This window comes from Schistocerca nitens, chromosome 7 (genome assembly GCF_023898315.1).
Source record: "Schistocerca nitens isolate TAMUIC-IGC-003100 chromosome 7, iqSchNite1.1, whole genome shotgun sequence".
NCBI classification, from domain to species: Eukaryota; Metazoa; Arthropoda; class Insecta; order Orthoptera; family Acrididae; genus Schistocerca; species Schistocerca nitens.
The window spans coordinates 386,126,996-386,144,681 of record NC_064620.1 but is presented as its reverse complement, the minus strand read 5'-3'; the positions used below and the strand labels follow the sequence as shown (position 1 = coordinate 386,144,681).

General features: G+C 40.7%; 1 protein-coding gene across 1 annotated transcript in view; it reads left to right on the top strand.

Moving 5' to 3' along the window:
* Positions 1–17,686, top strand: part of LOC126195251 (uncharacterized) — a 137,484-nt gene that overhangs the window by 111,492 nt on the left and 8,306 nt on the right. Inside the window, exon 5 of the mRNA XM_049933778.1 lies at positions 840–944. Within this exon, the coding sequence (XP_049789735.1) occupies positions 840–944 (105 nt within the window). The remainder of the gene's footprint in view (positions 1–839; positions 945–17,686) is intronic.

The following is a 17,686-nucleotide window of genomic DNA, read 5'->3' as shown; positions in this document are numbered from 1 at the left end:
TACCAGCCACGAGAGACGACACCTTCAGTAGTGAACTTATTGCTGGAAAAGAAAACCTTCCAAACAAAAAAGGAACAGGCCAAAAACAAAAAGGACAGAAAGTTATGCCTCTGTCCAAAGCTATGACAAGTACACAAGAAAGAGGAAGGAAATGAGGAGAGTGATTCTGATTTCGACAAGGCACTGAAGAGTGACGACAGCTTGAACGATGTCGATCCCTTGGCAGAATAGTTATCAGATCCTATTGGAACATAACAAGAAACCTGCTTTGTGTTTAATGGTCCTGTTGACGTCCATGAAAAAAAAAAACAAAAAAAAAAAACGGGGCAGTGTTTCTCTTTTGTGTAACTGTTATTTTTATGTTAGTGTCAATATAGTAAGCATAACTGTGAACTGTTCCTGACAAATTCTGGTTGACTTTATAAGTACGAAAGATGGAAAAAACGAATAAAGGAACTTATGTAGTTCACTCGTACGTACGTTTCATGCCATAAGTACCCATAAATATTCCCCACAGAAAAATCTCATTTATATATTTGTTACCGTTTTGTGTGTTCCCCATCTCATTTCTAAGAACTCAACCTTCTGTTTTCAGTGTACATAACAATATCACATGTTTATCATAGTTGCTTTTGACCAGCCAAGTCATATCTAAGAACTTTTTTGTCTACATTCGCAACTGCAGAGAATTAAGCACTGTACCGCGACATTTTAAAGCAGCTTATACTCTCTAACATATACAAATTTTTCCAAACAGATATTATTTTACTTTCAAAAATACAGGCAAATTTTGTTATTTTATTTCATATTTAGGTCCTCTGACATTGTGTATGTTGCAGAGTGCACAAGGAGCCCGAGAAACTGGGAAGATCTGCGGCTACATGTTTGCAATATTTAGTGAGCTCTTGCTCTACTGTTGGTTCGGAGACAAACTGATGGTGGAGGTACGTTGCTTTGAGCTCGGCAGCTAATTTATAATATCACTCCAAGACATTTCTATCTTTCTTTCACCTTAGTTCCAGTAAAAGATTTGTATGTGCTATTTTGTTTATACAAATACTTAGTTCATATGGTAGGATGAGAGAATTATATTTATTGCTTTCAACGAAGCACTTTTCTTCCTCCCAGATTTACTTCATCCTTCGAGGGTGTCGTTCCTTTTCTTCCTTCCTCCGTTTCCTTCCATTTACTAACGCATTTGTTTCGTGAAGTCCTGTCTTTTGAGATGCCTACCCAAAAGTGTCACGTAATTATGTCCGTTCTAAATCCAGTGCTTTTTAATATCTTTTTCAATTTCAGTTGCCAATGTGGGTTTGCATTTGTAGCTGTTTAATTAGTTGCATATCAGCTTCTATGTATATAACTTTACTTAATATTCTGGTATTCAATCTACTTTTTTAAATGGCGACATTTTACGTGAAATCGGAAGTTAATTAAAAATGTGCGAAGGCAGTAGTGTGCTGCGCCAACAATTTCTGTAGTGAAATCCGTACGTAATCAGTAAGATAAAATATAAACAGTAGTCAGAAACAGTCTAAAAAGTTTGAAAGGGTGTTGAATGGTAAGTTGTACTGAGAAACAATTGTTAAGAAAAAAATCTATATTTTGGGCCGTTTCCTGGTTATTTAGCTTAGAAATCAGCCAAACAGTGCGTTGCGCGCGCAAATTCAAGCGGCTCGCCAGAGAGGTATCACCAAAATGTTCTTCATTTGGTTTTCTAAAAGTGAACAAGAGACCGACAAAAAACTGGACATGGGACGGTAGTAAGGATCGAAACTGAGCCAAAGGCTGTTATCTATGCTTTGACAACAACTGACACTAATTGAATCTGGCGGGCCAGTTTCTCTAACTTCAACGCTAATTTACTCGGAAACGGCACAACGTATCGATTTTTTTCTTAACAGTTACTTCTCAACACAAGCTACCCTGCAACACCCTTACAAGTTTTAAGACCATTTCTGGCCACTCTGTATATCACTTCTCCACGAAGACAGGTAGAAGAGTTAAAATAGAAGTTAAAGTAAAAGGAATAAAAGAAGGGTTAATAAGGAGAAACGTAGAAGTTTTTCAGTTGTGGTCCAGGGAGAGAGGCTCCATTCATTTTAATTACTGCGATGTCGTTACTGAATTACAACTTTAATCCTTCAGAATCCAAACGCGCAACTACTAACAATCAGACGTGGTTAGACTACGCATCACGTTTTTAAATTCTACATCTACATCTACATCTAAATTTATACTCCGCAAGTCACCCAACGGTGTGTGGCGGATGGCACTTCACGTGCTACAGTCTGGAACCGCGCGACCGCTATGGTCGCAGGTTCGAATCCTGCCTCGGGCATGGATGTGTGTGATGTCCTTAGGTTAGTTAGGTTTAAGTAGTTCTAAGTTCTAGGGGACTTATGACTTTAGCAGATAAGTCCCATAGTGCTCAGAGCCGAGCACTTTACGTAGCACTGTCAATACCTCCCTTTCCTGTTCCACTCGCGTATGGTTCGCGGGAAGAAAGACTGTCTCTCTAATTTTACATTCGTGATCTCCTCGGGTGGTATAAGTAGGGCGAAGCAATATATTAGATACCTCATCCAGAAACGCACCCTCTCGAAACCTGGACAGCAAGCTACACCGCGATGCAGAGCGCCTCTCTTGCAGAGTCTGCCACTTGAGTTTGCTAAACATCTCCGTAACGCTATCACGCTTACCAAATAACCCTGTGACGAAACGCGCCGCTCTTCTTTGGATCTTCTCTATCTCCTCTGTCAACACGACCTGGTACGGATCCCACACTGATGAGCAATACTGAAGTATAGGTCGAACGAGTGTTTTGTAAGCCACCTCCTTTGTTAATGGACTACATTTTCTAAGAACTCTCCCAATGAATCTCAACCTGGAACCTGCCTTATTAAATGAAACATCTCCAGTAACCTAAAAGTAATACCGATTTGTACGTGGAATTGCGTGTCTTTTTTACACTGTCCAATCACATTAATGTGACCGCTTCTCAAAAGCCTGAATAACCACTTTTCCCACTGCAGACCGCGGCAAGACATACAGAAAGAGAGTCAGTCAGGTTCTGGAAGCTACCAACAGGGATGATGAGCGATGCTGACTTCAGGGCAGTCGCCAGCCGTGTTAGGTTTCTCATTTAAGGATCCATGGCACTAACAGCCCGTTCTGGGTGGTCCCACAGATTCTTGATTGCGTCTAAATCCGGTAGCCAGGGGAATACGGTAAACTCATCCTTGTGTTCTTCGGACCATACATATATAATGCGAGCGGTGCATTGCATTGTCCTGCTGGTAGATGCCATTGTGCCGAGGAAAAACAAACTGCATGTAGGGGTCGACGTGGTCCCCAAGGGTATCCATACTTGTGTTGATCCATTTGGCTTCCAGAATGAGGAGATCATACAGGGAATGCACTCCAGCCTGGACGCTTACAACAAGGTTCTCCTTGGAGACGTTTCATTCTGTACACGTCAACACCCATCTGCCCAGCGGAGCTTATAACGTGATTAATCTGAAAAGGCTACCTGTCGCCACTCAGTGGACCTCCTTTGTCAACGATGAACAGAATTCAGCATGAACCCAAGAAACAGGCGCCTGCTGCACAGATTCATACTCAGCAACGTTCGTTGAACATTCATTGAGGAGACAATGTTGGTAACACTTTGGTTTATCTGGGTGGTCAGCTTCTCAACACTTGCACTTCCACCCGCCTGTACAAATTTCCCCAGCGATCGTCCATCCATGACATCCATGGTCGTGGTGCACCAGTTGCCTCGCACTGGTTTTGGATAGCGCTGTTTTGCCATGCTTGTGCACTTTAAACACAGAAATACTTCCACCCTTGGCCCGAAAGCCACTGACCATGAATGTTTGGGCGTCAAAAAAATGGTTCAAATGGCTCAGAGCACTATGCGACTTAACTTCTGAGGTCATCAGTCGCCCAGAACTTAGAACTAATTAAAACTAACTAACCTAAGGACATCACACACATCCATGCCCGAGGCAGGATTCGAACCTGCGACCGTAGCGGTCGCTCGTCTCCAGACTGTAGCGCCACTTCGGCCGGCGTTTGGACGTCAGATAAACCACTTCGTTTCCGTATTACGGCAACTGCTACGCTGTTTACTGTGGTGTCCGCCAGACACGATTTACATACCCTCCATTGCTAGTCCTGTTACCTGCCAGTTGTTAGTCGTTATTGCATATTGCCCTCGAACGCACGCGGCGGTCACGTTAATATGTGTGGACCCTGTATTTATCAATGATGTAAAACTGCTGCAGTTCGTGTGGAATTATTTAAAGAGGCCGAATAAATGTTTCATTTCCATTATTTATCTAATGTTCAAGTTGTCAGAACTCCTATGTTTCTGGGAGAAATGTCTCCTTACAAATATGTAGTATCTAAAACTGACACTAAAACTGAGCGAATGGAGGCAAAAACTATCTGTGATTAATAAAATTTTCTTGGGTTTCCAGCAGCGTCAGGTGGTTAAAATGCCAATGGGATTTTGACCACCTGACGCGGCTGAAGCAAGAGAAAATTTTATTAATTCATATTGGCGCGAAACCATGCATTCATACATATCTGTGATTATATTACCCTGATAAGGTACACATCATGCACAGTCCGTGTAATACTGGTTTCTGAACTGAGCTACCCAAGCACCACTCACGACCTGTCCTCACAGCTTTACTTCTGTCAGTACCTCGTCTCCTACCCCGAGTTCGAGTCTCGGTCCGGCACACAGTTTTAATCTGCCAGGAAGTTTCAAGATCTGAATATGGTTAACACACAAGAAGAAGAAGAATTGAAGTGATTCGTGTTAGAAGACGTCCGACAAAGAAACCCCGCTTTGCCGCGTTTTTCGATGTATGCTCAATCTGACTATCTGGGTCCAATCGACGAAAATACTCCTCGAATAGTGCCGGCCTCCATCTATGAGGCAGGTTTTACTTTGTTAATCAATGACTTCTTTTCTACCATTTTCCTCATTCCTCGCTATTTCCATCTCTCTCCTCAGCAAATGAGAAAGCTTCCTCTGGCACTGCCATGTTTCTTTGTCACACAAGTTGAGATGAACCAATGTCCGTAGGTTTTACGTCCATATACAAAGTTTTTTTGTAAGGGCTACAAGTTCAACGGCGGCGTCTGGTGGTTTTCAAAGGCCTAGGTTGGGGCTCTCACCTGCAAGATAACGATCTCCACTATCCATTCCAAAAGTCGGCTTTCTACGGTCGGCAGACAATAGCGTTTTTCACTAAAAATTCCAGCTCATGCCACCTCATAAAAGCATTTGCGCGAGCGGTAGCTACAGGATGTCTTAACTGTTCATCAGCACAGCGCCGTGGGATGTCACAAAGGTGCGAGTGCGGCCCGTCGGAGGCATGAGACTGTCTCCCTTCCAAGGAGGACTCGCGCTATTCCCTTTTTCTGCAGACAGCGTGCAAGTCTGTTTTAGAGTACTACGGGAACTGATACTCACTCATACATTTAATATTAGTTCCTTTCTCTGGCTGTATTAATTATTCAGGTCGAGGTTGGGCTTCTAAGAGGAATTTATACAAATTTACAAATATAGCATGACTGTTCTGGAAAACTCCTTCCCTAAATTTTAATTTTCAATGCGTTGTGTTCAAAGCACAGATGCATCAAGAAAATTTGACTCCTATGTGGAACTGGGTTTATGTGCTCGTAAGAAACACTGTTTGGAATGTGGATGTTGCCAGTATAATATGTTTATTTATGCTTTACCCGAGCAATCCAACGCTCATGCATCAATCAGAGTTGTTGGTGAATTAAACATTTACGTTTCATAAACTTTCCATATTACACTCATTCATACTCCTCAAAATCTTTGTCACTGAATCTTATTCTATCTGCTTTCATATCAAAGCTCTACAAGCTGTAATGACATTTAATTGCTTCGTCAACACGTGGACAGTTTGCACCATACACTCACACATTCAATCCTGTGACCAAAACAATAACCAACTACCTTCACTCCACAAACATTTTTCTGATTAAATAGTTCATTCCTTTACATTGTCTGATACTTACGTCCGCAGTTCGTGGTCGTGCGGTAGCGTTCTCGCTTCTCACACCCGGGTTCCCGGGTTCGATTCCCGGCGGGGTCAGGGATTTTCTCTGCCTCGTGACGACTGGGTGTTGTGTGATGTTCTTAGGTTAGTTAGGTTTAAGTAGTTCTAAGTTCTAGGGGACTGATGACCATAGATGTTAAGTCCCATAGTGCTCAGAGCCATTTGAACGATTTGAACCATCTGATACTTACGATCATTATTTAATTAAGAAATACTATCAAAAATCAAATTTGATAATATCAAAACATGAGTCATACAAGAGACATACAGATATCATAAACATACAAATATCATCACAAGTCACTGCCAAAATGTAATACTTTATCACAACTCACAAGGAAACACACACTACACATGGCTTTAAGCCATCAAAAATGTATATACATGAGAAGATAAGCTGGCTAACACAAAACTCATAATTACAAAACATAGATCATAGCATCCAAACCATGAGACTAAATAATATTTTCACAGTAAACTATTCATTGAATGTAACTTCATAAAATATCAGTATGTGAAGTAATCATTTGTCTATGGTAACACTTGTGTTACTGTCGTGACTAAAGTACATGTCTGTGAATTTATTCATTTATTGTCCACTGGACGTATAAAATCATTACTGTTTTCATAAAACTTCTAGTTCATTTGAAACATTATTGCTGAAAAATCATCACATAAACACAAACAAGAATTTACAGTGATTCGAGGCACAACCAGTTCATCACACGAGATGTAGCTGTCACCGTTTAAATAGATCGGCGATCACTGTTCATTCACAATCTGTCATGTGAATGGGGTTCTAATTCGAGCAAGGTAAGCTAATTGCGATGGGGTATCGTTCATATTGTACCGGTTTTCCAAAGTTCATTGAGCCCACACTTATTATTCAAAGTTAAAATTGTCAAAAAGCAAATGACCTTTTTTGTAGTGAACACATAGTGCGTAGCGGGGCGATCACTCTGTTGTAGAAACAATTCAAAAGCCAAGATCGCTTAAATACTGTTTACTGGATAACCAGTTTCAACACACTAAATGTGCCATTATCCGATCTGCATGTAGATTAACATTTATATTCAAATGGTTTATAAATGTTAATCTACATTCAGATGCGATGATGGCACCTTTAGTGTGTTGAAACCGGTTATCCAGTAAACAGTATTTAAGCGATCTTGGCTTTTGAATTATTTCTGTAAATGACCTTCATTGTGTTCTGCAAATTCATGTCTCTAATCACATAACGAGTAGGTATATAAAAGTTTGTAATTGAAAATGGTGTTCATGTCACAGATTCTTTTCGTTTGCTAAAACATTAATGACCCTCAGTATTTAGTACTGCTGGTAGCAATGGCTGTAAGAGTATAAGTTTGCAGGTATATAGTGGTGAATGGCAGGTTTTGACAACAGCCACGTGCCATGTGACCAAACTAGACCGAGTTTCTAGGTGTGTGAGTCCTTCACCTCCTCGTACTTCAAAGCCCATCCAGTAAATTGCATCTCTTCTCAATACGCGAATGCCCTAATATTTCTGGTTCTCGTGCGGCTCCTGCAACCTCGAAAAGGGTTGTACTAATAATCAGTTACACAATTTAAATAAGGCAAATACTAATTACTATCATCATTATACTTACAAATATTAGTAGCATATGCCATGCTCATACTGTTTCTTTTAAACTTAATTTAAAAAATTACTAATTACTTAAGTTAAATCTCTGCTTATTTCCTCAAAATTATTGTTTTAACAGAATGAAACTACATGCAGTTACAAAGGCTACTCAATGAAATCTATGCTAACTGTTTCAAAATTTTTCTTACTGCTTAGGTTTACAAAACTAAATCAATGAAATTTGTACTTCTTCCTTAAAAATTATTTCTTTAACAAAAATCAAGCTACTTATAATCTCAAAAAAATCGAATTATCAGTATAAAGTGCAGTCAGTTATCTAAATTTTTAGGTTAGACTTATTTCCATGACTTCTTTGTCCATATAATCTCGTAAATTCACATTAATTAGACATTGTATGCGATTCAGTTTGTGTAGAAACTGGGGTACAGGCTCCTTAATTTTTCTTTTTAGCGTACGTGCACACGCTATACCTGAGAGATCCACTGACACTGAGTGATCCCCGCCACTATTAGCCATGCCAGCTGTAATTTTCGTCACCTCTAGACTACTGTGGCCACCTAAAATTCCTAATTTACCTACCCTTACCCTTACACTCGTCCTAAAATGTCATCCATTAGCTCATTTATGAAAATCAGTGCCTTTTTCAATTCATTGTGAATCCTTCAAGATGGGAAATTTCAAATTTGTAACAAAAGCACACATATTATTTCTTCACAATATACACAAAACTGTCCTGCACCACCATCTGCTACTATCTACAATATTCATTTACGAGGTTTTTTTTTACCTTACCTCTTTCTATTCCTGTTTTATCTCTTACCATTTACCTATTACCACGTTCCATCGTTATTCTTAGTCTGTCTCCATATCAATCAAAGATTTCATGCTTGTAGTTCGTCCTCTTTTTATCTTCATTTTGGTTTTGATTAAATCACAAGAGTAATCGTCTCGTACAGTTCACATCATGTTAACGGAACCTGGGATGCTTAAAATGGTCACACCTTATTCTCATTAGTACATAAAATACTCATTTAACTCAGCGTATTGACCTAAACATTCTCCACTCTAAATATCCTCTACAGAAAATCATACGTAAATGACAGGTCCCTTGCGTTCGTTAATACTTATTAAACCTCATCTTCTGCAATTCACATCACCTCTCACCACTCGGCAGCGTCCTTCGCGTCTCGTAAACTTGATGAAACATCCTTCCTCGTAACAATTAGTCCTCAACACGCACTTCCCCACTTGTGAACTTACAATCAAAAGTCGTCCAACGTTACTTTTCTTCGTACTTCCGTCCCTATCCTTTTGACTTCTTCTGACGCGTTCGTTTATCCCATGAAATGTCAGTCACATGTTTCCCTTGTATCTACATCTACATATATACACCGCGAGCTACCATACTGTGCGAGACAGAGGGTACACTTTATCACATTATGTTGTTAGAATTTCTCTTATGATGACAGAATACAGACTTTATGTAATGGTGCTTTTTATTCCTTAAATATTTTAATGTTTGATTTTTTTTGCTTACATTTCCGAATATTCTTAAACAGCATAAGCATATTCCATTTTCCACACCTCTGATATTCTGAACCAATATTCAGACTACTCGACGGATCGCTTTCATTATTCCTGCCAAGTGTCGCATCGTCATTGTGATCAACACAACTATCGTTCACCCAAATTACGAACATGTTCGGACGTCTTATCACATCCGACACATCTTAATCCTCGTGTCTCTTCTTCCTTTTTCAGTGCATTGAACAGTTTGTCAACCGGAAAGTTCTTCTCTACTAAATTACAACTCACGAATTCAGTTTCTTCATCATTGGAGTCACTTGTCCATACATCTTCCCATTCGTTGTTATCTTTAACATCTAGCTGTACTTCTTTAATTCATTCCATTACGGCTCCAAATGGTCCCGTGGTACGACGTCCCTCTTATCTTGCTCTTCAACTAATAAAACAGGAGCTACCCTTTCCGTTCAAATGGTCAAATGTGTGTGAAATCTTATTGGACTTAACTGCTAAGGTCATCATTCCCTAAGCTTACACACTAGTTAACGTAAATTATCCTAAGGACAAACACACACACCAGTGCCCGAGGGAGGACTCGAACCTCCTCCGGGACTAGCAGCACAGTCTATGACTGCAGGGCCCAGACCGCTCGGCTAATCCAGCGCGGCTACCCTTTCTGTCACATCGTCGGTTTTTAATAGTGGGGCGTGCTGTCGCGGTGTCCCTTAAGTTGCCTGTACATTTTGTTATCCAACTGGGGTCAGTCTCACTTGTAGTTTCTTTCGTCCGTCAGATATTCTTCTTTTTTCGCGAATAACGGACCTGACTAATATTATTGTTCTCAGCTATTGTTTCGTATAGTCCAAAAATTGTAATATGACCTTTTCTCAGTTTATTTTTATCTTTGCTAATCACCTTTTCAAATCCAGTATTCCACTATATTGCTTCCAGAAATCCAGTCCCAGTATGGCTTCCACTGTCATATTCTTTGCTGTGAAAAAATTGGCAGTCAGTATCTTTGACTGGCATTTAGAACCTGTCTTTAATTTCTTCTCGTACACAACACCCTGAAGCCTCATTCCTTGCATCCTGAATAACGGCCGCGGTTTCTCCTTATCACACTTCGCATACAATTCCTGATCCGGCACCGATACTTGGCTCCCCGAGTTGTGTATGCACTTTTTTCCTCCAATTGCCACGTTCAAGGTCGGATATAAAAGAATCCCGGCAAGGCGCCACCAAAACTTAAGGTACCTTGCTGAGAAGGGTCAACAAAAATCTTAATTGATAGACGTTTTGCAATTATCTGCATTTATCTGCATATCAAAAGCTAGACAAACAATAATTGAGAAAAAATGATATTCAACTATTTCCATGCGAAATAAATTGATGAAAACGTCTCAATTTGAATGAAGTTAATAACTCAAATACCAAACATATATACAAGTCTGGAGACACTTTATTATGTAAAACTATACGTGAGGACGTCGATCGAAGAGTTTTGGCCATTATCTGACGGAGTCTTAAGTACGTCACATGTGGTCACATTTGACAAAACATTTGCTGTTCTTGCTTCTGTACGACTCATCGTCATCGTTGGGCGGGTTCGATACCTGTACTACAGAAGGGGTGGAGTATTTCAATCCGAATTAAAGGAGTGCTCCTGTTAATTCAGAAATAGATTCCATGATGCGGTGATGTACAGAAGGCTGTAGGCCGAAAACTCGTTCTATAGATATCAACAAGTGCAAGTTGTTCGACATGAAATGTTTTCCACTTTTTAGTGTGTGGCATGCCAGTCCCTGAATAAACATTTTATCTGTATAAGTGGAGGTTCTACTAAAGAAGATCAACAATGCTAGAAAATCTAACTTGTTTAAAAAAATTTGCGAGCTACAAGTAAATGAAATATATTACATTAGAGTATGAAGATTTTTAAATACTAGATATGGTGACAAAATTTGTATGGAGCTCGATAGTAAATTTAAAATTATTTTACCAAACAGATATCGTAAATTAATTACTAGTTGGGATGTTAATGTTTTTGGTGGTGGACAGGTTAAATTGAGATACAATGGATTAAAGAACATGAAAAAATAACGACAATGATTGTCACGATTTGTAACTTTTAGTACAGTATTTTACTTCACAAATACACCGTGTTAAGTCTTGCATGCTAAACAATATACATTTTACTTTTTTACTTTGGTGCCTTCTGCTGCCGCCTGGTCCACAAATTTAGGGACACTATTTTACCCCCGCTCCACCCCTGCCTCCCCTCCCCCCCCCCCCATCCCACTCCACGAATGTGCCCACCATGCCATCTTAATAGAATTTTCTAAATTCCTTCAAACACATCAGATCAGCGGGTGGCTGAAGCTGACGACGATGGCGGAGCAGCAAAGTGCGCCAAGACGAGAGGAGAGACGACAAGCTTTGAGGATGACAAACACGCAAGAATAAAAAGTTAAGTGATTCCAGTGCGAATGCGTCCGACTACGAAACCTCGCATTGCTGCGTTTTTCGCTAGGTGCTCTGACTCTCCCAGGCTCTAGCCGATCAAAATGCTTCTCAGATAGTGCGGTTCCTCTTATCTGGCGTAATTTTTACTTGGCTAACCAAAAATTTCTTCTCTATCGTTCTCCTTAAAAAAAGGCATTCTTCGCTATTCCTCTAACTCTGCTCGCCTAATGAAGCAGTTTCCCTCCTGCACTGTTGTACTTCCTTGTCACTCTGGAAAAGTTTAGATGTACCAATCTCCGTATGTATTATGTCCTTAATTTTTTTTTTTTTTTTTTTGTGAAGCTACGCATTCAGTGCCGTCTCACACTTCTGAAGCGCCTAGCTTGGGGCTTCTTTTCACCTGCAGAATAAGCGATCTCCAGCGTCCGCCCCAAAAGCCAGTTTATAGGTTCGGCTGCAAGAGTGCCTTTCGCCTAAAATACCTCATCACTCCACATCATAACATTTGCTGTGAGCGGTCGCTACAGGATGTCCTAAGTGTTGGCCATCTACATGGCGATGTCGTGGGGTGTCACAAAGATGCCTGCGGAGCCCATATATGACAATCACTGCCTACTTTCGCTGGTCTTCTAAGGAGGACTCAGCAGCGGCCCTGACTAGTCCGGCACTCAGCGCTGTGCCTGTCTCATCCACTGTGCTTCCAAAACATTCCATTTTTTCTAACCAGCATGTAAATCTGTTTTAGATCACTGTGGAAACCGACTCCAGCATTTAACATCAGTTCGTTTCTCCAATCGTAATCAATTATTGAGGTCAAGTGTGGGCCTCTAATATGAATTTATATGAAATCACATATTTGCATGGCTCTTCCAAAAATCTTTCCTGTAACAAACAGTAGTGAGATCTCTGTAACAATTATGAGAGCCTGCACAGGAACGACATTTTGATAGAATTGATGTAGCGTCTTCGATGCCGATTCAAAAGTTCAAGAAATTACAATGTTAACTGGGTCTCCTTACAAACTAAATGGTTCAAATATCTCTGAGGACTATGGGACTTAACATCTGAGGTCAACAGTCCCCTAGAACTTAGAACTACTTAAACCTAACCAACTTAAGGACATCACACACATCCATGCCCGAGGCAGTATTCGAACCTACGACCGTAGCAGTCGCGCGGTTCCGGACTGAAGTGCCTAGAACCGCTCGAGCACAACGGCCGACCCTTACAGGCTATTTGGGTTACAAGTGATCATAAATATGCACAGGGCTAGAAAGAGAACTAAATAATTTTACGTGTTTAATAAGTTAGGCCCGAAACCAGTTGTCTCATATGTCCAACGGGAACTGCAAACCCTCTTAATTATAGGATATAGGGGAACTGTGGTTCAAATTTACGTCAATAGTGGACTGACCTTTACAAATATATCAAACTAGAAGAACAGTTGCAGATGTTAGTGATACCGTACCCCATGATACACGAAGAAAACCTAGAAATAGCCTTCTTCAAAAAGAGACACAGTGATAACTTCACAATACACACCAAGCAAAGAGTAGAAAACAAAATAGGTAGATATTATGTGAACCGACATTGACTACCGGAACCCAGTTTACAGTAACTTTTATAGTATCATCCTTTTACAAGATCCCCCTCACATTCCTTTGAAATTTTGGTCCTAAAGCTATCAGTGGTTCGGAATCACTGTCAATAACTGTATCGAGGATATGACAGTCGAAACAACGAGAAAGACGTTTATAAATATTTGTACAGGACAGAAATTCGATTACCCCAAACAACTTCTTGGGACAAAATGGTTTCTAGCAGTTTGTCGCTATATTAGCTCCTTAATGAGTGCTTACTGCAGAAAGCTGTTGTTGGCGATCGGAAGAGACCACAAGGATTGATCGTCTGCCGAGACCGCACAGCAGACGCTCAGGGCCACCGTTACATGTTATTCGTTGGGTAAAATGGTTGCTTTTGTGGTTTCAATCTTTTAGACAGATTTTGAGTCATTAATCATTATATTTATCAGTAACCATACAGAAAAAATGAATTGCATTTGAACCATACAAAGGACCAAACCACCTTTAAAAATCAACACAGCACTCTGCACCGTTTCCAACTCAGTAACAGAATTATAGAATCAAGCAGTGACTACAAATTGTCATACTGCCTAGGATTCATAGATTGCCAGAAAGCTTCTGACACATTTTTAACAATATGTACAGTTATAGTCTATAATTGAAAGAGAGGACAGATAAGAATAACCCCCCCCCCCCCCCCCACACACACACACACAAAAGTAATCTTTCCAGCCCTAGTGTAATATTCCATATCCATAATACTGAGAAGATAATAAAAGTGCGCGGTAAGGCAACATATCTGAACCATTATAACTTTGCTAATTACATTTTACTTCCTCCTGAGCAGCTAGACTTCTACAACTAATAGCATAACTTATTTCCATTCGAGAGTCTCATATGAAATAATGTTTTGGGTAAGTTCTCATTATGAAAGAAAGTTTTCATTGGTGTACGTTCCGTAAGAATAATAATCAATTTGCAGACATGTATCGAAGGAGGTAGGCATTTCGACATTTAGTTCGCGGTTGTCTTGGTCCCTCACAACGTCTGTTACAAATAACACAATGGATTTCGAAAGGAACAGTGGTGATGTATGTACGAGTAATTACAATACCAGATTTAAAAAAATTACTTTATTATTCTAAATTGCTGATTAGCATAAAATGGGTGCACTATGCTCCCATCAAAATTCAAGTCAGGGAGCAGGACGTCTACCTGGGGGCCTGTATCTGCGGCTTTCTGGATGTCAGGACGAACAGAGCGAGCTGGTTTTCACACTATGATTATTTTCGAAACTCTTGTTTGTTCCTACTGAGGAGGTCTTCGGCCTCCAGAAATATCATAATGTGAGAGCATAAAACGTGTTTCAAAATTCTACAACTGGCCGACGTCAGAGATACAGGCCTATAGTTCCGTGGTTTTATGCGTCTGTTCGACGACCTTTCTTGAAAACGGGATTGACACGTGTTTTTTTCCTTTTTTCAATCATCGGGAACACTTAGCTCTTCCAAAGATGTGCAATACACTTGTGCTAGAAGAGGGGAAAGTTCTTTTGCGTACTCCATGTAGAATCCTAATGATATCCCACCAGGTCCAGTAGCATTCCCTCTGTTGAGCGATTTCAGTTCCGTTTCGGTTCCTTTGTCACTTATTTCGCTATCACTTGTTTTTTCATTCGCGAGACAATTTAAAGTAGGTCCCACAGTGCTATCTTTGTCTGTGAAACAGTTTAGGAAAAAGACATTTAGTTTTCAGTCTTTTCTGTGTTGTCCTCCGTTTCACTACCATTGTGGTCACAGAATCTCGGGTCAGATCGCTTCGATCCGTTCACTGATGACGTAAGACCAATCCATCTTGGGATTTTCTGTCACTCCGGAAGACAGGATGCTATTTTCGAATTCGTTGAACACTTCAAGCATGGCTCTACTTACGCAAATTCTGTGTAATTTTTGTTTGTCTGTGAGGGCTTAGCTACGTTTAAATTTGCAGTGAAACTCTCTTTGCTTTTGTAACAGTTTTCTAACATGACTGTTGAATCACTGGGGGTCTTTTCCATTCCTCAAAACTTTGTGCGGTACGGGAAAGCTTACTTTGCAAAGCTCTTGAACTTTGTCCGCTGATACTCAGTGTTGTTAGTACTGGAGACGAAATTTTCGTGCTGACCACTCAGGTAATCTGAAATCTTTTTTTTTTTTTTTTTTTTTTTTGTCGCTTTTGCTAAGCAGAATGATCTTTCTGCCTGTCTTTGTATTCTTATTTATAGTTGTATTCTGTGAAGCTTTAACGGCCTTTTGATCACTGATAGCCTGTTCTACGCTGAAGCGAAAAAATCGGGTCTGTTTGTCACCTGCATGTCTAAGATATTGTCTCCATGAGTTGATTTCTCTGATAAACTTCCCAAGTTAATTTTCTGGTGAAGCACTTAGAACAATTTCGTATCGTTCTCTGTCCCTTCTCCCCATCCTAATCACTTGAGCCTCCCAGTCTATAGCTGATAGGTTAAAATCTCCAACTAAAACTGTAATATGGCCAAGAAATTTACGCGAAATATTCTCCACGTTTCCTCTCAATTTTGCAACACTACTCCTGAGGCAGGAGGTCTATAAAATCATCTATTACCATGTTTGATCCACCTTTGAAACTTGTCTTCACCAAAATGACTTCACATTTGAATTTGTTCATGGCTATAAACGCGCCTCCACCACCATCGTTGAACCTATCTTTTCGGTATACATTAGAACCTCAATTTAGAATTTCATTTCTGTCGTCATATTGTTTCATTGAGTTTTATTCCTCTTGTAATATGTGGGCATTAATGCCGTTTATAAGCGCGATAAGTTCCGAGCCATGTCCATAATCATTCCTGCACTTCACTACAACCATATTAACATCTTCTTTCTCCGATCTGCTATGACGAATGCTATCTTGTCTGGTCTCAGAAGGCATCTTTCGGGCCTTGAGCGGTTCTTGGTATTTTTGTTTTATGCGAATTAGGCCGTGATCCACGGCATCTTTCTCTGCCTAAAGTTTCGTTCCCACTGCTGAAATCATGATCTCAGAGAGAAGTACAAACTTAAACCTCAGCAGTCCGGTTAATAAGCTGGTAAACCAAAACATTATGACCACTGCCCACTGAGAGGTTCGATTCTGCCTAGTGGTGAAGTGGGCAAGTGACGCGGTATCGAATGTATATAAGCGGAGCAGACACGGACAGGGATCACCCTAGCGAAGATGTTGTTGTTGTTGTGGTCTTCAGTCCTGAGACTGGTTTGATGCAGCTCTCCATGCTACTCTATCCTGTGCAAGCTTCTTCATCTCCCAGTACCTACTGCAACCTACATCCTTCTGAATCTGCTTAGTGTATTCATCTCTTGGTCTCCCTCTACGATTTTTACCCTCCACGCTGCCCTCCAATGCTAAATTTGTGATCCCTTGATGCCTCAAAACATGTCCTACCAACCGATCCCTTCTTCTAGTCAAGTTGTGCCACAAACTTCTCTTCTCCCCAATCCTATTCAACACCTCCTCATTAGTTATGTGATCTACCCATCTAATCTTCAACATTCTTCTGTAGCACCACATTTCGAAAGCTTCTATTCTCTTCTTGTCCAAACTAGTTATCGTCCATGTTTCACTTCCATACATGGCTACACTCCATACAATTACTTTCAGAAACGACTTCCTGACACTTAAGTCTATACTCGACGTTAACAAATTTCTCTTCTCTAGCGAAGATATGGGCTGCAAATGAGGATATCCACTGAGATAAGAGACTTTGACAAAGGACAGATTATTATTACCCGGAGCCTGTGAACGGTTCTCGAAAACGGCAAAGCTGGTCGGATGTGCACGTACTACAGTCGTGAGCATCTACGGAAAGAGACAGAAGAACTGTGAAACTACCACTAGGAGCTAAATGGTTGGACGTCCATGACTCTTCGAAAGGCGTCGAGTTCAGAGGCGTGTCTGCTCTGTAAAGTAGGATATATGGTACTCTGTGGCATATATGCCGAAAGAACACAATGCTGGTGCACGCACAAGTGTTTCGGAGCACACCGTTATCGTACATTGTTGAACATGGACGTCCGCAGCAGACCACCGCTACGTGTTCACATGTCGTCCCAAACGACGTCGTCAATTATGATTAGTGTGGATACTGAACCCTCGGGATTCGACCGCCGATCAATGGAAACGTGTCGGCCCTTCGGCTGAATCACATTTATGCTACACCAGGTCGATGTTTGTCTCCACAAACGGCGGCTCGAAACGTACAGTGCGCCGCGGGCTCATGCTGGTGCGAGTAGTATTATGCTATGGGAGACATTTCCTGCGCTTGCGTGGGACCTGTGGTAGTAATTGAAGACACACCGACAGCTGCGAACCGC